General features: G+C 32.8%; 1 protein-coding gene across 1 annotated transcript; it reads left to right on the top strand.

The window, feature by feature from the left end:
- Positions 1-1,967: 1,967 nt before the first annotated feature.
- Positions 1,968-7,842, top strand: LOC106765735 (protein POLLEN DEFECTIVE IN GUIDANCE 1). The gene is made up of 11 exons (XM_014650450.2): positions 1,968-2,487; positions 3,646-3,785; positions 4,036-4,139; positions 4,615-4,703; positions 4,836-4,909; positions 5,290-5,446; positions 5,553-5,720; positions 5,841-5,938; positions 6,054-6,176; positions 6,953-7,021; positions 7,117-7,842. Exons 1-11 carry the CDS (start codon positions 2,055-2,057, stop codon positions 7,321-7,323), a joined length of 1,662 nt encoding a protein of 553 aa, XP_014505936.1. The 5' UTR covers positions 1,968-2,054; the 3' UTR covers positions 7,324-7,842.
- The last annotated feature ends 9,540 nt before the right edge of the window (positions 7,843-17,382 follow it).

Raw genomic sequence — 17,382 nt, 5'->3', positions numbered from 1 at the left:
AGTTTGAAGATTCAAACATAAGCTCTAAGCATTTTCACAGATCATACAACAAACTAGTATATCTTTTAAAACCATACACATAAGTAGAAGAATTCGAAAACGCTTAAGATCACAAACCCACTCGCCTAGCTAACAGACTCTGCTTGCACAACTAGAGGCAAAACAACAACCATCCCAAGCTATGCGAGCTGACTCGCTCAACCTCTACAACTATCTGCCAAGAACTCCAAATACTCACCCATCAAGCCCCTCCATTCACCCAACAAGAGCCAAAATAGCAAGCTTCCCAAGCTAAGCAAGCTGACTCGCCTAACATCTAAAGCTCACTACTAGAACTCCCCTAAACTTATCCAGCTAGCCAATTCTGCTCGTCCAATCGGACTGCATAATTCTGCAGCACTAAAACTCCAAAATTAGCATTTCTAAACCACCCATAACTTCTTCTGACCACTTTTACCAACTTCTAACACTATTATAAACTATTTTAGACCTAAACAAAAGCATATAACATATCCTAAACTAATAATAAATTGTTTATAGCAATGCATCTGCTCAAAAGCAACTAAATTCTCAACTTAGAGATCAAAATTGAAATCTACATGTTCTAGCTCATTTTTAAGTAGCTTTGGTACTCTAATAAGTCAGAAATGACTTATCAATAACCTCTAAACTGACCAATTTAACATAAAACCTATAACTCAAAAATCTCACTACTCCAATCCCATAAAAGCACTTAAAACTAGCCCAAAACATTACCAAAATACTACTAACACAATCTAAACTAGATTTCAACTAATTAACCACTTTATCAAGTCTCAATTCACCTATGAAAACACTCTAAAATTGAATCTATTCTTTTTAACTTTTAGTTCAAAAACTCACACACCAAAACCTCATATTTAACCAAAAACACTTATTACACCACCTAGTTCAATTCTCCTCCACCTCTAACCAATTTCAACACCACCAAACATCTCAACAACTCAACAACACAATTCATCATACAATTAAAGTTTCACACAGAATCAATCAACATTAACAATCATCGTGTGATTAAATTCACTTATTCAACAACAATAATTCACATTACTAATATTTCAATAATAAACGTCTAATATCTACATCTACACTATTAAACACTATCAATTCATACTTTATAGAATTTACAGAGAACAAGAATTGACTTCTCTTGTTTTACATTGAAACTACCAAACTCTAGAACGCACACCCTTTGCTTCCCGCACAAGAAACTCTAGAAACACCTACGTATCACCAAATTATGATAGGAAAGAGTCCTTTAGAACCACAAATTAACAAAGAACCAAGGAAGGAATACCAATGATACATGTCAAAAAGGGGTTTTCTAAGCATGTTCATAAACGAATTATTAAAGAAAAAAAGATAGAAACTTACTTGTTCTAAACCAATAATTAATCGTTTAGAATTGAAGATTACTCTATTGTGATCTCATAGAAACTTCCTGATTGTCAAACAGACAATTAAGACGTGAGATTTCTTAGAAAGAAGGAAGAAAAAACTTAGATGAATAGTTTTAGAGAAATAATTTGTATTTTAAATAATGAGACAAGTTTAATAAATTTTATTTATATTAATAAATTATTTTAATTTTAAAATATTTGATCTTATTATTTTAAAACATCTATTAATTCTAATTCTTTATTTTCTAGATTCTCAAATTTTTGATTTAAAATGAATTTAAGTTCAATTATATTTGTATTATTTCACAATTTTGCTATCCAAAATTGATTTTTTTATGTACAACAAATTAATTAATTAATTAATTATATAAAATAATTAGTAAAGAAAGATAATTTATATGAGAAATTGAAACGTAGAATTATGTAATTTGTTTATATATTTAAATATGTTTATTTGTTATGTTTTTTTTATATAATCTGTATACATGTAAAATAAGGGATAACTTGGACATTTTATCTACTCAACCGCCCACTTGTTATAGTCACATACCCGGTTCTGTCTGATACCCATATTAGTACTTGGAATCATTCTTGACCAAAATCCTTTAAGTCAATATGACACACCGCAGCGCCGCGCCACTCGCAGCGGAACCACCGCAACCCCAACCTTCACTGTTCAATTCGCTTCCTCACCGCAAGAAGAAGCGCAAGCGCAAAGTCGCCGGTCCCACCACTTCCACTTCCGTTTCCTCTGAAACCAGCTTCGCCAATGATCCCGACCAGTTCAAGAATCGCATTTATGACGCAGCTGTTGAGTGCGATCAGGAACCTAAATCGGAACAGAGCATAGCCACTTATCCTTTGGTGGAGCTAAGGCAGAGAAGCGTGAAAGTTGGCGAGAGTTTGGGAAATTCGGTGGTTACGGCTGTCGATACAGGTAATGCAAAGGAAGTTTGTGATGCAAAGGAAGTTTGTTCGATTGCAGCGGCAACATCGGAGACGGCGGAGTCGTTGGAGTTAAAGCGTGTTTTGGAAGATGATTCTATCTGTGAGTACAATTTGGCTAATACTTTTTTGGACAAAAATAGTCAATTTAGTTGTAAATTATATATGCCATGGTATAAAATTAGTTTCTTGCACTTGGTAAACTGAGGGGGGGTTAAAAATAACCATTATCTCTTATACTTCTCATTATATTTATTTGATAACTAATATTTTTTATTTGTTTTCTATCTTTTAAGTTATTTTATTCTTGCTTGCCAACATCATGATGTGATGTGGAAAACCCAATAGTGCTTTAAATAGTGGACCTTTATCAACTTCTTTTTTTTCTTACAATCTTTTTTAGAACATTTTTACACCATCACTGTTTTATTAGTTTATGTTCATATTTGAAAAGTACCAATAATAAGTTATAAGTTGTTATATAAATTATTCTAAAAACATTGTTAAGAAAATAATTTTTTTTAGATATTGTTGTAAATTTTCAAACTGGCTTGTGTTAGTTCTTTCTTGACATATAAATATAAATTCAAATTAAAATAAATTTTAAATTGAAATAAAAAATATTACAAAACTTTAACAAAAATTATATTTTAAAATACAAATATATAAAATAAATTTTACAAATATTAAATTGATTTTATTTTATTAATTCTTTTATATTTTTTATTTTAGTTATTTATTTTATTATAATGTTATAAAATATTTTACTAAATATCAATAATATAATTAGATAATCTATTGAATTATCAAACTTTCTTTTTAAAGTTTGGTGTTAGAGTAGTGTTTGATTTTGGTGTTTTAAGTTTTCCAATACATTTGTTTTTACATTTTTTTTCTTCACCGTGTAAACAATACATTCCTAATCAACACATCCTAGTAGAGAAAATCATCATGTGATTGTTAAGGACTCTTAAGGTATTGTAAAAGTCAACAAACTTTTCCTATACTAATTTGTGAATGGGCAATTGTAGGATAGTGCATAGATTATTTAATATTTTAACTAATAATATATGTGAATGCATATAATGTTGAAAGTGAGAGTGAAAATATCAAGTTCTAGCATGTATCCCTGTTTTCTTCCTATGTTTGATCTGTTCATTAATCAGTGGTCAATCTGTAATTTGATTATTTCTAGAAGTTTGTTGCGTTCCTTATAATTTGTCTTGTTTTAAGGCATTTATGCTTTACAACGTGTTTTCAGCGAACAAGTCACCCATGTCATACTTTTTTGAGAAAGTGTACTATGGAAATTCTGTGTGGAGCACAACAACTATTGGGGATGAAAAGGGACGAGAAAGAGTTTATGACACTATCTTCCGCTTGCCATGGAGATGCGAATTGGTATTTGGTATACTTTTATTTAATTCGTTGAAAAAGAAGATTAATAAAAGGAACTTTGTATGCCGTTCACAATGTCGTCTAGAGGTGGACTTCAGTCCAGTGTTTACATGCTGTATTTTCCTCGTAATTAAAAAATCAGAATAAAATGTAGAAAGGATGTATACTATACTTAATTTATGTCTGGGTAGTTTTATTAAGATATTCTACCCTTTGTGTTATGATTTCTCAAACGTGGAATGCATTATTGCAGCTTATAGATGTTGGTTTCTTTGTCTGCTTCAATTCATTTCTGTCATTGTTAACTGTCATGCCCACTAGGATGCTGATGGCCGTTTGGAGGCTTCTGAAAACAAGGTTCATTGCTGCTCTTCAATTTTCTTCTCGTTTAGTACTTTAGTGTTTGCTAAGTATGCTTACATTTGTGAGGATTTTGATGACGGATTAATCTTGCATTTGTTGTTGTGATTTAGATGGACTAATCCTCTAGAGCAATGTTTTTAGTATTCAGTTTCATAAATCAAAAATTTCATTAGGGGAAAGAGAACAGGGTGATTTTTTTTACCCCCGCCACCCAGATTAAATAGTTCGTTTAACGGCACAATAATATATACCTGTTTTGTTTTTTTTTTTTTTTTAATTATAAGTGGATTACCGTGGTCTATGTTTACTGAAGAGTTGGAACCAATCTCCGATTTTATGGTACAATATGCTCAGTTTTGTGCTTTGATTTATATGCTTTTATACAGTACTCGTGTTCTGTTTTAAAGATTTGTGGTTGCAGTTCAAGATTTTTCAGTTTTACACTCTGACCTTATCATGCTCATGGCAGGAAGTTCAAAAGGCCATCTACAATTGAGTTTTCAGATTTTAGCTGTTTTCTTATTTTGGCTTGTGGAGTCACTGTTTTGCAGCAAATAGGTATAACAATAGTATGCTTCCATAGTTTTATCTTTAATGTTTCCTTTTTCCATTGATCAGGTTCTGTTTATTACTTTGTTTTTATAGTAAATTTATTTTAAGCTCCCTGCTTTAAAATTTTTGCTATCTTAGATATCAGCTTAATATATCATATGATCCGTGGTCAAGCAACAATCAAGTTGTATGTGATCTACAATGTGTTAGAGGTGAGTATGAATTAATCTTTGAACGTAAGTTGTACTGATTAATTAGCTCTCCACACATGCCAAATTTCTTTGACTTCTGAATGTAATTAGATCATTGTTTGGCATTTTTTCAATAGATAGTGGCCAGAACTTGTATGATCAAGTGGATATGCCATGATACGAAGGATGTGCATTTTGTGTGTGAATCATGAATGTATAAATGGTGTAATATATATTTATAAAACGGCCTTTTGGTTTTTGAACAATTCATTTCACTAATCACACTACTAAAAAATGTAAGTTTTTTCTGTCTCCTACATTCTGTTTATTGCATATGGGTCATAATTATCTTGACTTCTGAACTGAAACTTATAGTGACTGGTCCTTGAACCTTCTTGCAGATATTTGATAAATTATGTCAAAATTTTATTGGGGATGTGCTGCAAATGCTATTTCATTCAGCAGAAGAGCTTGCAAGATGCCCCCCTGAAACACAAAGTATGAGATTCTGGATATGGAGATTTATTTCTGACCAAGTTTTAGCCGTTGTTACTTCAAATATCCTTTTTCTTTGAGTTGATAATTTTTTTATGTTTAATTATTTCATCGTATGAAGACAAGGGATAAAACAAAAGTGCTGGTTATTTTCCTTGACTACCTGTACTTGTTCATTCTGTTATCTTATTAGTTCAGGCAATCACTTTATCAGCCTGTATTGTTTCTCACTACAATGCCCTGCCAGCCTTGCTGGTGTCCAATAATTTTGCTGAGATAAAAAGCTATGTGTTTAAGGGATATAGTAAGGATAATGTTCACAGTATGGTGTACTCTGGTGAGTTATCTTTCTTCTTGTAGTTGTTTTTTCTTTGATTGCATGGTGTATTCCTCTTTTATGTGGTCTTATATTCTTTCATTATGTTCTTTGTCCATTGATCTTATTGCTGACTAGCAGATTCCATAGAGAGATTCCATATATCAGCATTTGTCTTATTTGTTTTGGCTCAAAATATTCTGGAAGCAGAAGGACCCTGGTTTATAAGCTTTATCAATGTAAGTTTATTTAAATTTATAGCACGTAAGATATATTGCATTAGTTTATCAAGGGAAATAAATGTCATTGCTTGGTTCGGTCTTGCTCGTATCACAGTTATTTTGTGTGGTGCAGAATATCCTCTTGGTTTATCTGTTTGAGATGGCTATAGATGTGATCAAACATTCATTCATTTCCAAATTCAACAACATTTCACCCATTGCATATTCTGAGTTTCTTGAAGTCCTATGTAAACAGGTATTAATTTGATTTCATGTGCATGTTAGTTCTGCAATATGATTAGTAGTTACTGCTTAAATTCGAATTGTACTCGAAAGCAAGAACACTTTCTATACTCAATTGCAAATGTTTTTGAAATCATTAGCTGCAGCTTGCAGAATGCTCTGTTGAGAAACGGGTTGTATTCCTGTGTCCCTATAACTTTTTTATTGGGCAACATGGACGAACAGAAATATAATCGAGTTCCATGTTTTGGCTCCCCCCAACTTACAATTCACTATTTCTCTCATTTCATAGTCGTATTATTTATCCGCATATGTAATTTAGAAAGGCTGTTGATGCCAAGCGGTTTGTACCTTGGATAAAAAGAAAGTTAATATTTTGTGGCTCTCATCAAACAAATTTTCTCAATAGTCCAGTGCTAGTATGCTCCATGTCTACCCAATGATGCCTATAGTACATAATTATTCCAACATGATCCTAGGATAAGCCACCAAAGCCTTTTATTCATTAGTTATTGGTGCTCGTTGATGCATCTCTTAGTGAATTCATCGTGAAAATTAGTTATCTGTACTTTGTTAGTTTCATTGGAGTGTGTATAGGCTTGTACTTTTGTGTTACAAGAAGAGAACAAGAGAACAGTATTTATCCTTCTATTTATATGTCAAGAAAAAACATATTTTGAATCTTTTGTTTGTTTTGTGTTAATGTGCTCGATTTTGGAGTAACTTATTGTCTATTTTCTATGATGGACGTTTTAGAATATACGGTTGACTGCTGTTCTTGTTTTGTAGACTCTACATATGCAAACTGAGGATGCAAAAAAAAAGTTGACTTTTGTCCCTCTTGCTCCAGCGTGTGTGGTAAGCAAGAATTTAATGTAATGTTTTTTTCTCCTTGGTTTATGGCTGCTGATGGATGTCTGTTTATTTCCCCCACCAATTTTTTTCGTTCTTAGGTCATTCGAGTTCTGGCTCCAGTTTATGCTGCTAACCTTCCTTGCAATTCCTTTTCATGGAGGCTATCTTGGATTCTGTTATTTTCGGCAATAACCTACATTATGCTAACAAGCCTCAAGGTTCTAATTGGCATGGTTCTACAGAAGCATGCCAGATGGTATGTTAATCGCTGTCAAAGGAGGAAGCATCATCTTCATGCAGATTAACTTGTGGAGCAAAACTAAATTAATGCAGATCAACTTCCAGCACCAAGGAAACACATACACGTAAAATATTGTACGCATGCAGGAAATCTTTGAAGAATGTGCAGTAATACTTCAAAGCTGCACATTTGAGCTGTGCAAGCAGGAAATCTTTGAAGCATGTACATTATACACATTTCCATTCATCGTCTTTTATATGATTTTGACGAAGCTAATAGTTTATTAGACAACAAAAATGTCTTTGTGCACATGTAAAATGTTCTGTAGCTTCTACCTTATCTAGTATTTTGGGCTCAATCAAAATCGAACCCCATCAAAGTTTTCGGAAAATTTTATCCGAAATATGAGTGGGTGAATCTCTTATGGAAAATTAAAATCCGAAGTGATGGGGTGAAGGGAGGAATTTGATGGGGTGCAGGAAGAAACAACCCAATAGTTTCCCTCTATGTTAATAGAAAGGGGGTTACTTCCTGTACCTCCCCAATTCTAACCCCCACCCCCCATTCCATTTTTAAGATTTGTTTTATTAGTTTACTTTTTATATTAATTTTCAGATATTTTAATAATGGAATTTATATGTTTTGATGTATTATTTTTAAATATATTTTTAACGTATAAATGAGAGAGTGAGAGTTGCAGAGAGCGTTTGGAGGAGGAGCGTTTCAAAAGCTTTGGTGGGGGTGGAGGTGGGAATACGAAGGAGAGGAATTTGAGTCTGTGTGTTTTGATTGAGGCAGACTGTAAAAGAGTAGGTTAACTTTAGTAAATAGGTGTAAAACGGTAAAAATAAAAAAAAACATAAAGATTAATTTTGTATTTAAAAAAAAATCCAAAAAAATTGGGGGGGTGGGGGTTGGAATTGGGGAGGTACAGGGAGTAACTCCCTAATAGAAAAAGTGGGTCAATGAAGGGCTGAAGGGTGTTACTCCCTACACCTCTACAAGTGCTTCCTCTACCTCCCCATATCTTTTTTACCCTCTATTAATATTTAAAAGCAAATGTGGTCATCCGTCCACGCTTATTGAAATCCGTTTAAGAAAATCGTTATTTTGTTTAAAAAATTCAAATTTAAAAAGGTGGATGTTTTCCTGCTGGTAATGTGGTTTTTACTTTTTGATTTTTCCAAAGCTAATGGATTTGACTAATGAGAGGAGACATTAATACATTTTTTACAATNCACCTTATGTATCAAGATCCGTGCACCGAGGGAGAATCCAAAATCCATCCATCTTTCTTTCTCATCTTCCACATATCAAACACTCTGTAATGCTATTTTCATGTTCAACAAAAATACACAATTCCATTAAACATTAACTGGAATTCCAATTTCATATTATCATTATAAACTACCCACTCCCTGTACCCATTTCTACTCTTAAATGCTTCCTCTTCATGTCTCGTTCTTCCTTCCAAAACCAGATACTACTACCACTACATAAATCACGAACATATATTCAAATAAACCTGGTTTAACTTTTGTGATGAGTGGATGCACAGTAAACGCAGAAACACAGAAACGAAGCACCACATGACCGCCGCACCGCTGTCGAATGACCACCGCATCACAAACAGTCACACCACCGCGCCACGAACCAAAACCAAAAGGAAGAAGAAGTGGAAACTGATACGGAGAAGGATAGAAAGTGAGAGTTGGAAGATGAAGAAAAAATCTGGAAGTAAGAGTTGGGGTGAACGGATTTGGAAAAGTGAAAGTGTGGGGATTTGGGGGGGGGAGGTAGATTTCAGAAAAAAAAATAAATAAATATAATTAAAGTAAAATGGATATTTTTGTAATTAAAAAAAATTGAAGAAATTTGAGGGGGTAGAGGAAGCATTGGTGGAGGTGGAGGGAGTATCACCCAGGCTGAAACACATCATCTGCGGAGACCTTCCTCTTTATTATGTTGATATTTTTTAAGAACGAGCAGTTCAATTTTTACATTAGATTTTTATTTTTGTTTAGCTTTTCAATTATATTGATCAACATATTTATATATTTTTATAATTTTTTCTAATTGCACACTAGCTTTGATATTAAGTCTCATTAATTATTGCACTTGTAATGAATTTTTTTACATGACATAATTATTTGTTAACGAGATATATTTTTTTTATAAAAACAAATGAAAGAAAATGTTGCAATTAAAGTTTAACTGAAGATGTTTTATTCTTTAGATGTTGCAATATTTGACAATTCATTGAGTATTTTTAAAAATTATTAATGTTATATCTTAAATTTTAAAAAGGACAATTAAATAAAAATAAAAATCATTAAAAAGATAACGCATTGGAAAGATAAAAAGTAACACAATTCAATGTTGGTATCTTGGAATAATAAATGTAGCATGCTGTGATGAAATTTAATAAGCATTTAAGGTGCATCGGTTGGATGAACCAGTTTAGTTTAACCTCTTCCTAAGTTATAAGTAAATGTTCAGTTTAGTTTTCGATTTTAAAAATGTAAATTTTTAGTCTCTAAGTTATAAAAAATATATCAAATGAGTCCTTTTTTGACTTGAAATACTGTTTTTGATTGTTTCTTAAGAACTACTACATCTTTAGATTGTTCTGATTTGTTTTTTAATAATAACAGCACTTTATATTGTTCTTTGTACTTTGACCATGAACATAAAAAAAAGACTCATTTGATACATTTTTTATAACTTAAAAACCAAAAGTTTACATTTTTAAAAGCAGGACTAAATTGAACATCCACTAAACCTAATAAATATCAAACCTTTCAATACTATTATTGCATAAGATGAAAACAAAACAAACATAAAAGAAAATAATTCAAGGATAAGCTAAACTAATACACAAGAAAATTTTCAGGCTTTTAACAGCGTATACACACAAAAGGAAGTGTATATTTTTATCTAAGAAGCAATCAACCTTTGGCTCAACTTTCATCTTTCCTCTACATACTTTCGCCCAATAACTCATTAAACAAAAGTTTTATCATATAAATCAACCCAAAACCTCAAATATCATAAAAATCAACTATTTATATATAACAAATTATTAAATATGTTAAACTATTATATTTTATTAGTCAATTATAAATGATTTAATTAATTATAAATAATATATATATATATATATATATATATATATATATCATAAACAATATTTAATTTATTGAAAAATCAAATTAAAATATTGAAACTTAAAAAAAAGTAATCGAGAAGATTAGATAAAAAATTATTATGTAGAGATCGTAAGATTTATTTTAACTTATTAATGGATCAAATTGAAATATTGAAATTTAAAAAAGTAATCGAAAGATGTTATATAAGGGGATCATTGTTCTATATGCAAACACGTTTATTATTATTGTTTTTTTCTTTTTATCCCCATCAAAAAATAAAATCAAGAGGGAACCTAAAGTACTATACAAAAGGAATATCAATCTACGTTGCTGATTAATTGTTCCCAATGTGTAATCCTTGAGGTACATTTTCACTGTTCTGTTCTAAAGTGAATAGGAAACTACACATGTAGAGGGTTTATTGTTCATTAATTATTTATTTGTGACTCATAAATCATGTTTTGTTAATTATATTAATGAATGTTTTCTCTCTATGATTATGGGTTGCATCTTAAATCATGTTTTGTTAATTGTATTCATGAATTTTTTTGTGGGTTTTTTTATTAAAATAAAAGAAAACCCAAATCTCGACCCCTAATTGTGAAACCTTACATTGGAAATATCCCTAATCGCAAACCTTACTTCATCATGAACAATGCTCTTCACCACAATAATGGACAAGCCAATCCAACTTTTCTGTCCAGCCATGGATTTTGAAAGATGGTTTCTATGTTTTCTCGAGTTCTTGGTTCTTACATGGTTCACCTTCTTCTTCTTCCTTCACATTTTCGTCACAATGGCGCGTTCACTGTGGTGGCACGCACACCGTAGTGGTGGTTTACGCGTTTGCAGGGGCCGCGACATTGGTTGCATCAGGTGGCATGTTTTGTCATGTTCGTGGTAAGCAATGGGGTCATGATGGTTACAATCTCAATGATGGGGCTTGCGACAACTTTACGGGACCCAGACGCCCTTCTTTGTCGTGGTGGAGTTGTTGCGGCAATGGGTCTCCAAACTGCAAGATGAATCATAGTGACATGTTTGCAACACAAGTTCGTTTGTGGTAGCGGTAATGGCATAATCTGATTCAGTTCGCGATGGTGGTTGCATCTGAGGCGATTTGTATCTAATTGCGTCTAGGGCTTGCTCACGCTTTTGGTTCTCCGTCGTAATGGTGGAGATCCTGTTGAACCTATGCATATCTGGTTTTGGGTTTGTTGGCCCCACCATTGTAGTGAGTTCAAGAACGTTGGTGCTGTTGGGTATGGCTCATAGGTGGTGCGCAGTTGGATTTGTTGATCACGATGGTTGGACCATGTCCACGTTACAAATCTGATTCGCACAATTTTTTATGCGCCTTGGGAAACCTTAATGAATATTTTGAAATAAAATAAAATTAATGATTAATTTGGTTTGGGATAAATAATAAAAAAATCAATTTTGGCCTTCTTTATAATTTTGAATGAACTATTTGAATTAAGAAATCACCAAGTGAATCTTCTTTACCTGGGTAGTGCATAAAAAATTATGAATGTTCGTGTTTATGTCCAAAGGAAGATTAATATTTGGTCGGATTGCATGCACATTGTGATGGTAAACAATGATAATTATAAGGCTTTGCGTGTCGATGATAAATCAATCTAAAGATAGGTTTGTTGTTGTACATGTTTGACTATCAGTGTTTGATCATTGCCCCCAATATACCTCTAACAATTAATATTACTGTCCAAAAACTTGATATTGATGAGGGCATTGGGTGTCTTGAGATGGGATAGACCATTATTTGAATATATTTATAATTATTAATTTTATTATATGAGCTTAATTTCTTTGTTTCTCTCGTACGAAATACAGCTACGATTACTTTAATATCTGCCAACGCAAATTCAATTTTGGTCCTTGATGATAATTACTTTAAAGACTGGAAAGAAAACATGAAGATGGTTCTCGATTGCATGAGTTTTTAGTGCAATCTTGTTTTGGTATGTTCTTAGGTCAATTTAGCTTTAGTACCAATAAACAGTTAGTGGTTAGATTCTGGTGCAACTATTAAGATCAATGTTTTAATGAAGGGATGCATAAGCTACCAAAAGCCAATTGATTTTAAAATATGGATTTTGTGGAAGATGGAAAACCGGTGGAAGTGGAAGCTATAGGACATTTTAGGTTATTATTATGCACCGGTTTCAACTTGGATTTGAAAGACACTTTTGTTGTGTCGTCATTTAGATGGAATTTGGTCTCAGTTTCCTATTTTGTTAAATTAGGATATTTGTCTTCATTTGAAAACTGTGAAATCAAATTGTCTTTAAATTCAACGTTGAAACTAGTTCACTTTTAGACAATGATAACTTGTATATGCTTGATACGATGACTTCCTACAATGAATAATTCAATATAGAATCGTCTGGTACTAAGCGTAAAATTGACAATAATGATTCAAGAGTATTATGGCACAAACATCTAAATCACATCTTTAAAAATAGAGTTGAATGAGTTGTGTCAAATGGGATTTTGAATTCTATCGACTTCACAAACTTTGATGTTTATGTTGAATGCATTAAAGGTAAACAGACCAAGACATTGAGATTAAGTGCATATAGTGCTACAAACGTCTTAAAATTGATACATACTGTTGAAAATAGAATGACTTAGTTTCAACCTCAAAAGGATGGGGGTGAATTGGTGAAATACAAAAATCAGAGTCTTTTCAAAATCTTTTTCGTAAAAGAGAGAAATTTCAAAAGTTTCTTGAATCGCAAGGAAAAAAATAATTCAAGAGCATCGAAAAATAGTTGACTACGTTAAAAGTAAAGTCGACTTGAAATGTAAAAGTGCAGGGATATAAGATTCAAACATAATTTTTATACTGGTTCGGCCAAACTGCCTATGTCCAGTGTCCTTCTTGTACCTGGAAGCAATTGCACTATAATGGTCAAGGTTTTTACAACAAGGTTTCTATAGCGACCTCCATGTCAAAATATAAAACACCTCTCTAACCCTCTAACCAAAATATAGGCATATACAAAACAAAGAACAACAGCAAGATATTCCCTCTCCTACAGTCTTTAACCACTTTGAACAATCCTTAAAGTCCTAGAACACAACACATCCTCTTCCTGTAAGGGCAACCACAATCTTCACAAGATTGAGAGAAATAGTCGATCACGTTTCAAACACCTTTATGTGCAATATGATCAATTTGTCTTTCAGCACAAACACTTGCTCTTCAAGCAACCACTAAAGAATGATCACCACGGTTTTCTTGATGAGTTCTTAGAGCTTAACACATTTTGCAAAATCTGAAAAGAATCACTGAAATCATTAAAATCACAAAAGTCTATTCATAAATCAAATTTGCGTCTATATATAGTTTATAACAAAACAGACGCTCCTCTAGTCGATTGTGCTACTAATGCAGTCGACTCAATGCAGACGGTTATAATAGTTATAACAGATAGCAGCAATCAGACCAACTTAATTGATTACACATTTAACGCAGTTGACTCACAATTAATGCTTGGTCAAAGATATAAAATATAGTCGTTATACTTCACAAGCATTAACATATTTTCAAAACAAAACAAACTAAGTTGAATGGCTTGCGCACATAGTCGACTAAGTCACAATTTAATGCAGTTTGAAAAACTTTCTTTGTAGAACTGTTCACAACACACTTTGAAAAATTTTGTGCAAAGACACGAGTTTTAATTGACTTGCTTCATAATGAAGTCGACTTAAAACTGTTGTTTTGCCACACAATATAAGTTCAACAAAAGTGCATGTGGTTTTTCTTTGTCAAATTAAATGTTATGCAATCACAAATAATATCTCATGTAGAACAAAGTGAAATTGCACACAATGACAAAATAAACACAAACATGTTCTCAAGTAATTATAAACACGAAAGTAATGAACATGTAACACATATCAATACATGTGCTATTAATAATGTGTTGTCATCATAAAAAACCAGAAACATTGTGAGACTGTAAGGTTTAGCTAAACCAGTACTCCCCTTTTCAACAATCTCAACACATACGAACATTTGTGGGTCATTCCCTGAACCTTCAAGAAATGGTCAACAATATTTTATATCATTAATAGACAATTACTCTAGATATGCATACCTATATCTTATCTATGAAAAGTTTCAATCACTAGACTGATGAAATCTTTCAAGGCTGAAGTTCAGAATCAACTCAACAAATGCATCAAGAATGTCAAATCTAATCGTGGTGGTAAATATTATGGCAGATATGACAGATTAGGTAAACAACATCCAAGTCCTTTTACCAAGTACCTAGAGGAATATGAAATCATCCCATAGTACACCCTGTCGAGTTCACCTAACATGAATAGGGTGGCTAAAAGATGAAATTGAACTCTTCAAGATATGGTAAGAAGTATGACTTGTCACTCCACTTGCCAAAGTCACTCTAGGGTGAGACAGTAAATATTGCAGCTTATACTTTGAATAGAATGTCAACCAAGACAGTTGCTGTAACACCTCGTGAGCTTCAGGTTGGGCAAAAACCCAGTCTGAAAGACTTACATGTGTAAGGATGTTCATCTGAAGCAACGACTTACAAGCCAAATGAAAAGAAATTAGACTCTCGAACAATGAACAACTACTTTATTGGTTATTCTAAAAGATCAAAAGGCTATAAGTTCTATGATCCCAAATCAAAAAACATTTTTGAGACAGAAAATGCCACATTATTTGAGGATATTGAGTTTGGGAGAAAGAATAAGGTAAGAGACTTTATTTTTGCGGAAAAATAGATGTAAATTTCATATCTAATTCATACAATTTCTTTTGATGAAGCAAGTTCAAAAGAATAAGGTAAGAGACTTTATTTTTGCGGAAAAATCAATGTCAATTTCATATCAAATTCATACAATTTCTTTTGATGAAGCAAGTTCAACACCTCTAAGTTTTGAACCTCTATAAGAACAAACTCAAGATCCTCACAAACATGTGCTTTATGAATTATTTCAGTGTAAATTTTGTGGGACCAAGAGACTGACTTGGCAAGCGCGTCTTTGACTCCTTGATCACCTAAATCACTCACTTTCCTATGGTCTGGACCGCTCGCTCTCCTTCAACCTTGACCATTCGGTGGACTTGGTTCTTTGACCGAGGGGGGAAGGTACCTGCAATGGCACTTCGACGCTTAAGTTAGGCTTGTGGTGGAAGAACCTCGGTTCTTGATTGAATAACTCTGAATATCAGTGAAAGGTGAATAAGGATTTTGTAGAGAGTGAATCGAATGTGAGTGGAACGTACCTGACTGATGGCCCTAGTTCTCTATTTATAATTTGTCTCATGGACCTTAAACTGACATAAGCCCATTAAAATATAAACAGAATAAAATATTAACGATCTTACCTTAAAACCGGTTAGTTGATTATGATATAATCATTTATATATTTAATTATATATTCTTCATATCTTCAAATCAGATATTCCTAATTTGTTCTGCTCTCTGTTGGGCCATTAGCCCAATTATGCAAATACTGGCCCAATTTCTTTTAACTTGTTTTGACAGGCGTTGACCCTGGCCAGACCAATCGGTATTAACCTATAATCGCTCGATCATAATATCATACCGTACATGAATCAATATCATTGTGAAGATCCCTGAGAGAAAGGAGAAGTGTCATTCCAAATGATCATGTGGTATTTTTTCAAGAAAATGAAGAAAATAATGGTATGATGGAACATGACTTTGTCACCGTTCGTCAAGTTATGCAAGATATTAATTCAGAAAAATGAATTAAAGCAATGAATAAGTAGTATAAGTCCATGCAAGACAATAATGTTTGGGAACTTGTCCATTACCGAAAGGTGTAAAACCCAATGGTTGTAAGTGAATATTTAAAACCAAGAGGGATTCTAAAAGTAATGTGGAGAGGTATAAGACACGTCTTATAGAAAAGGGTTATACTCAAAAGGAAGGGATTGATTTTAAAGAGACTTTCTCTCTAGTTTCATCGAAAGGCTCTTTTAGAACAATCATGGTTCTCATTCCACATTATAATTTAGAGCTTCATCAAGACGATGTTTCTCAATGGAAACATTGATAAAACAATTTATATGGTGCAACCAGAAAAATTTGTGTATGAAGATCTAAAGAATATGGTCTGTAAACTGACAAAATCTATTTATGGACTAAAAGAGACATCTCATCAATGGTACCACAAATTTCATCAAGTGATTATCTCATTTGGTTTCAAGATAAATGTTGTCGATGATTTGTGTATCACAAATTAAGTGGGAGTAGGTATATCTTCTTGGTCTTGTATATTGATAACATACTGCTTGCTATCAACAATATAGACATATTGTACGAAACCAAGAGATTTCTATCTAGAAATTTTGAAATGAAAGATCTCAGTGACGCCTCTTTTGTATTAGGAATTTAGATATACGGAGATTGATCTCGAGATATTATAGGATTATCATGGAGAAATTACTATAATAAAGTGCTTAAAAGGTTTGGTATGCAGGATTTTAAAGCAAGGGATACTCTAGTTACTAAGGGAGACAAGTTCAGTCTCAATCAATGCCTAAAAGGAAATCTAGAAATTCAATAAATGTAGAAGATTCCTCATGCTTCAACGGTAGGGAGTTTGATGTGAGCCCAAGTATGTACAAGTCCGGATATAACATACATAGTTGGGGTTTTAGGCTGATATTTAAGCAATCCAGGAATGGATCATTGGGAAGAAACAAAAGAAGTTATGAGGTATTTATAGAGAATAAAGGATTATATGCTCACACACATGAGGTCATACCAGTTAGAAGTCATTGGGTATTCTGACTCAAACTTTACAAGATGCTAAGATAGTTTAAGATCCACTTTGAGTTATATTTTCATGTTAACTGGTGACACGATTTCTTGGCGTAATGTTAAGAAAACCCTTACGACTTTATCCATTATGGCTACAAAATTGTAGCAAGCTATGAG

The sequence above is a fragment of the Vigna radiata genome, chromosome 7, assembly GCF_000741045.1.
Source record: "Vigna radiata var. radiata cultivar VC1973A chromosome 7, Vradiata_ver6, whole genome shotgun sequence".
NCBI classification, from domain to species: Eukaryota; Viridiplantae; Streptophyta; class Magnoliopsida; order Fabales; family Fabaceae; genus Vigna; species Vigna radiata.
This window is presented reverse-complemented; position numbering and strand designations above follow the sequence as displayed.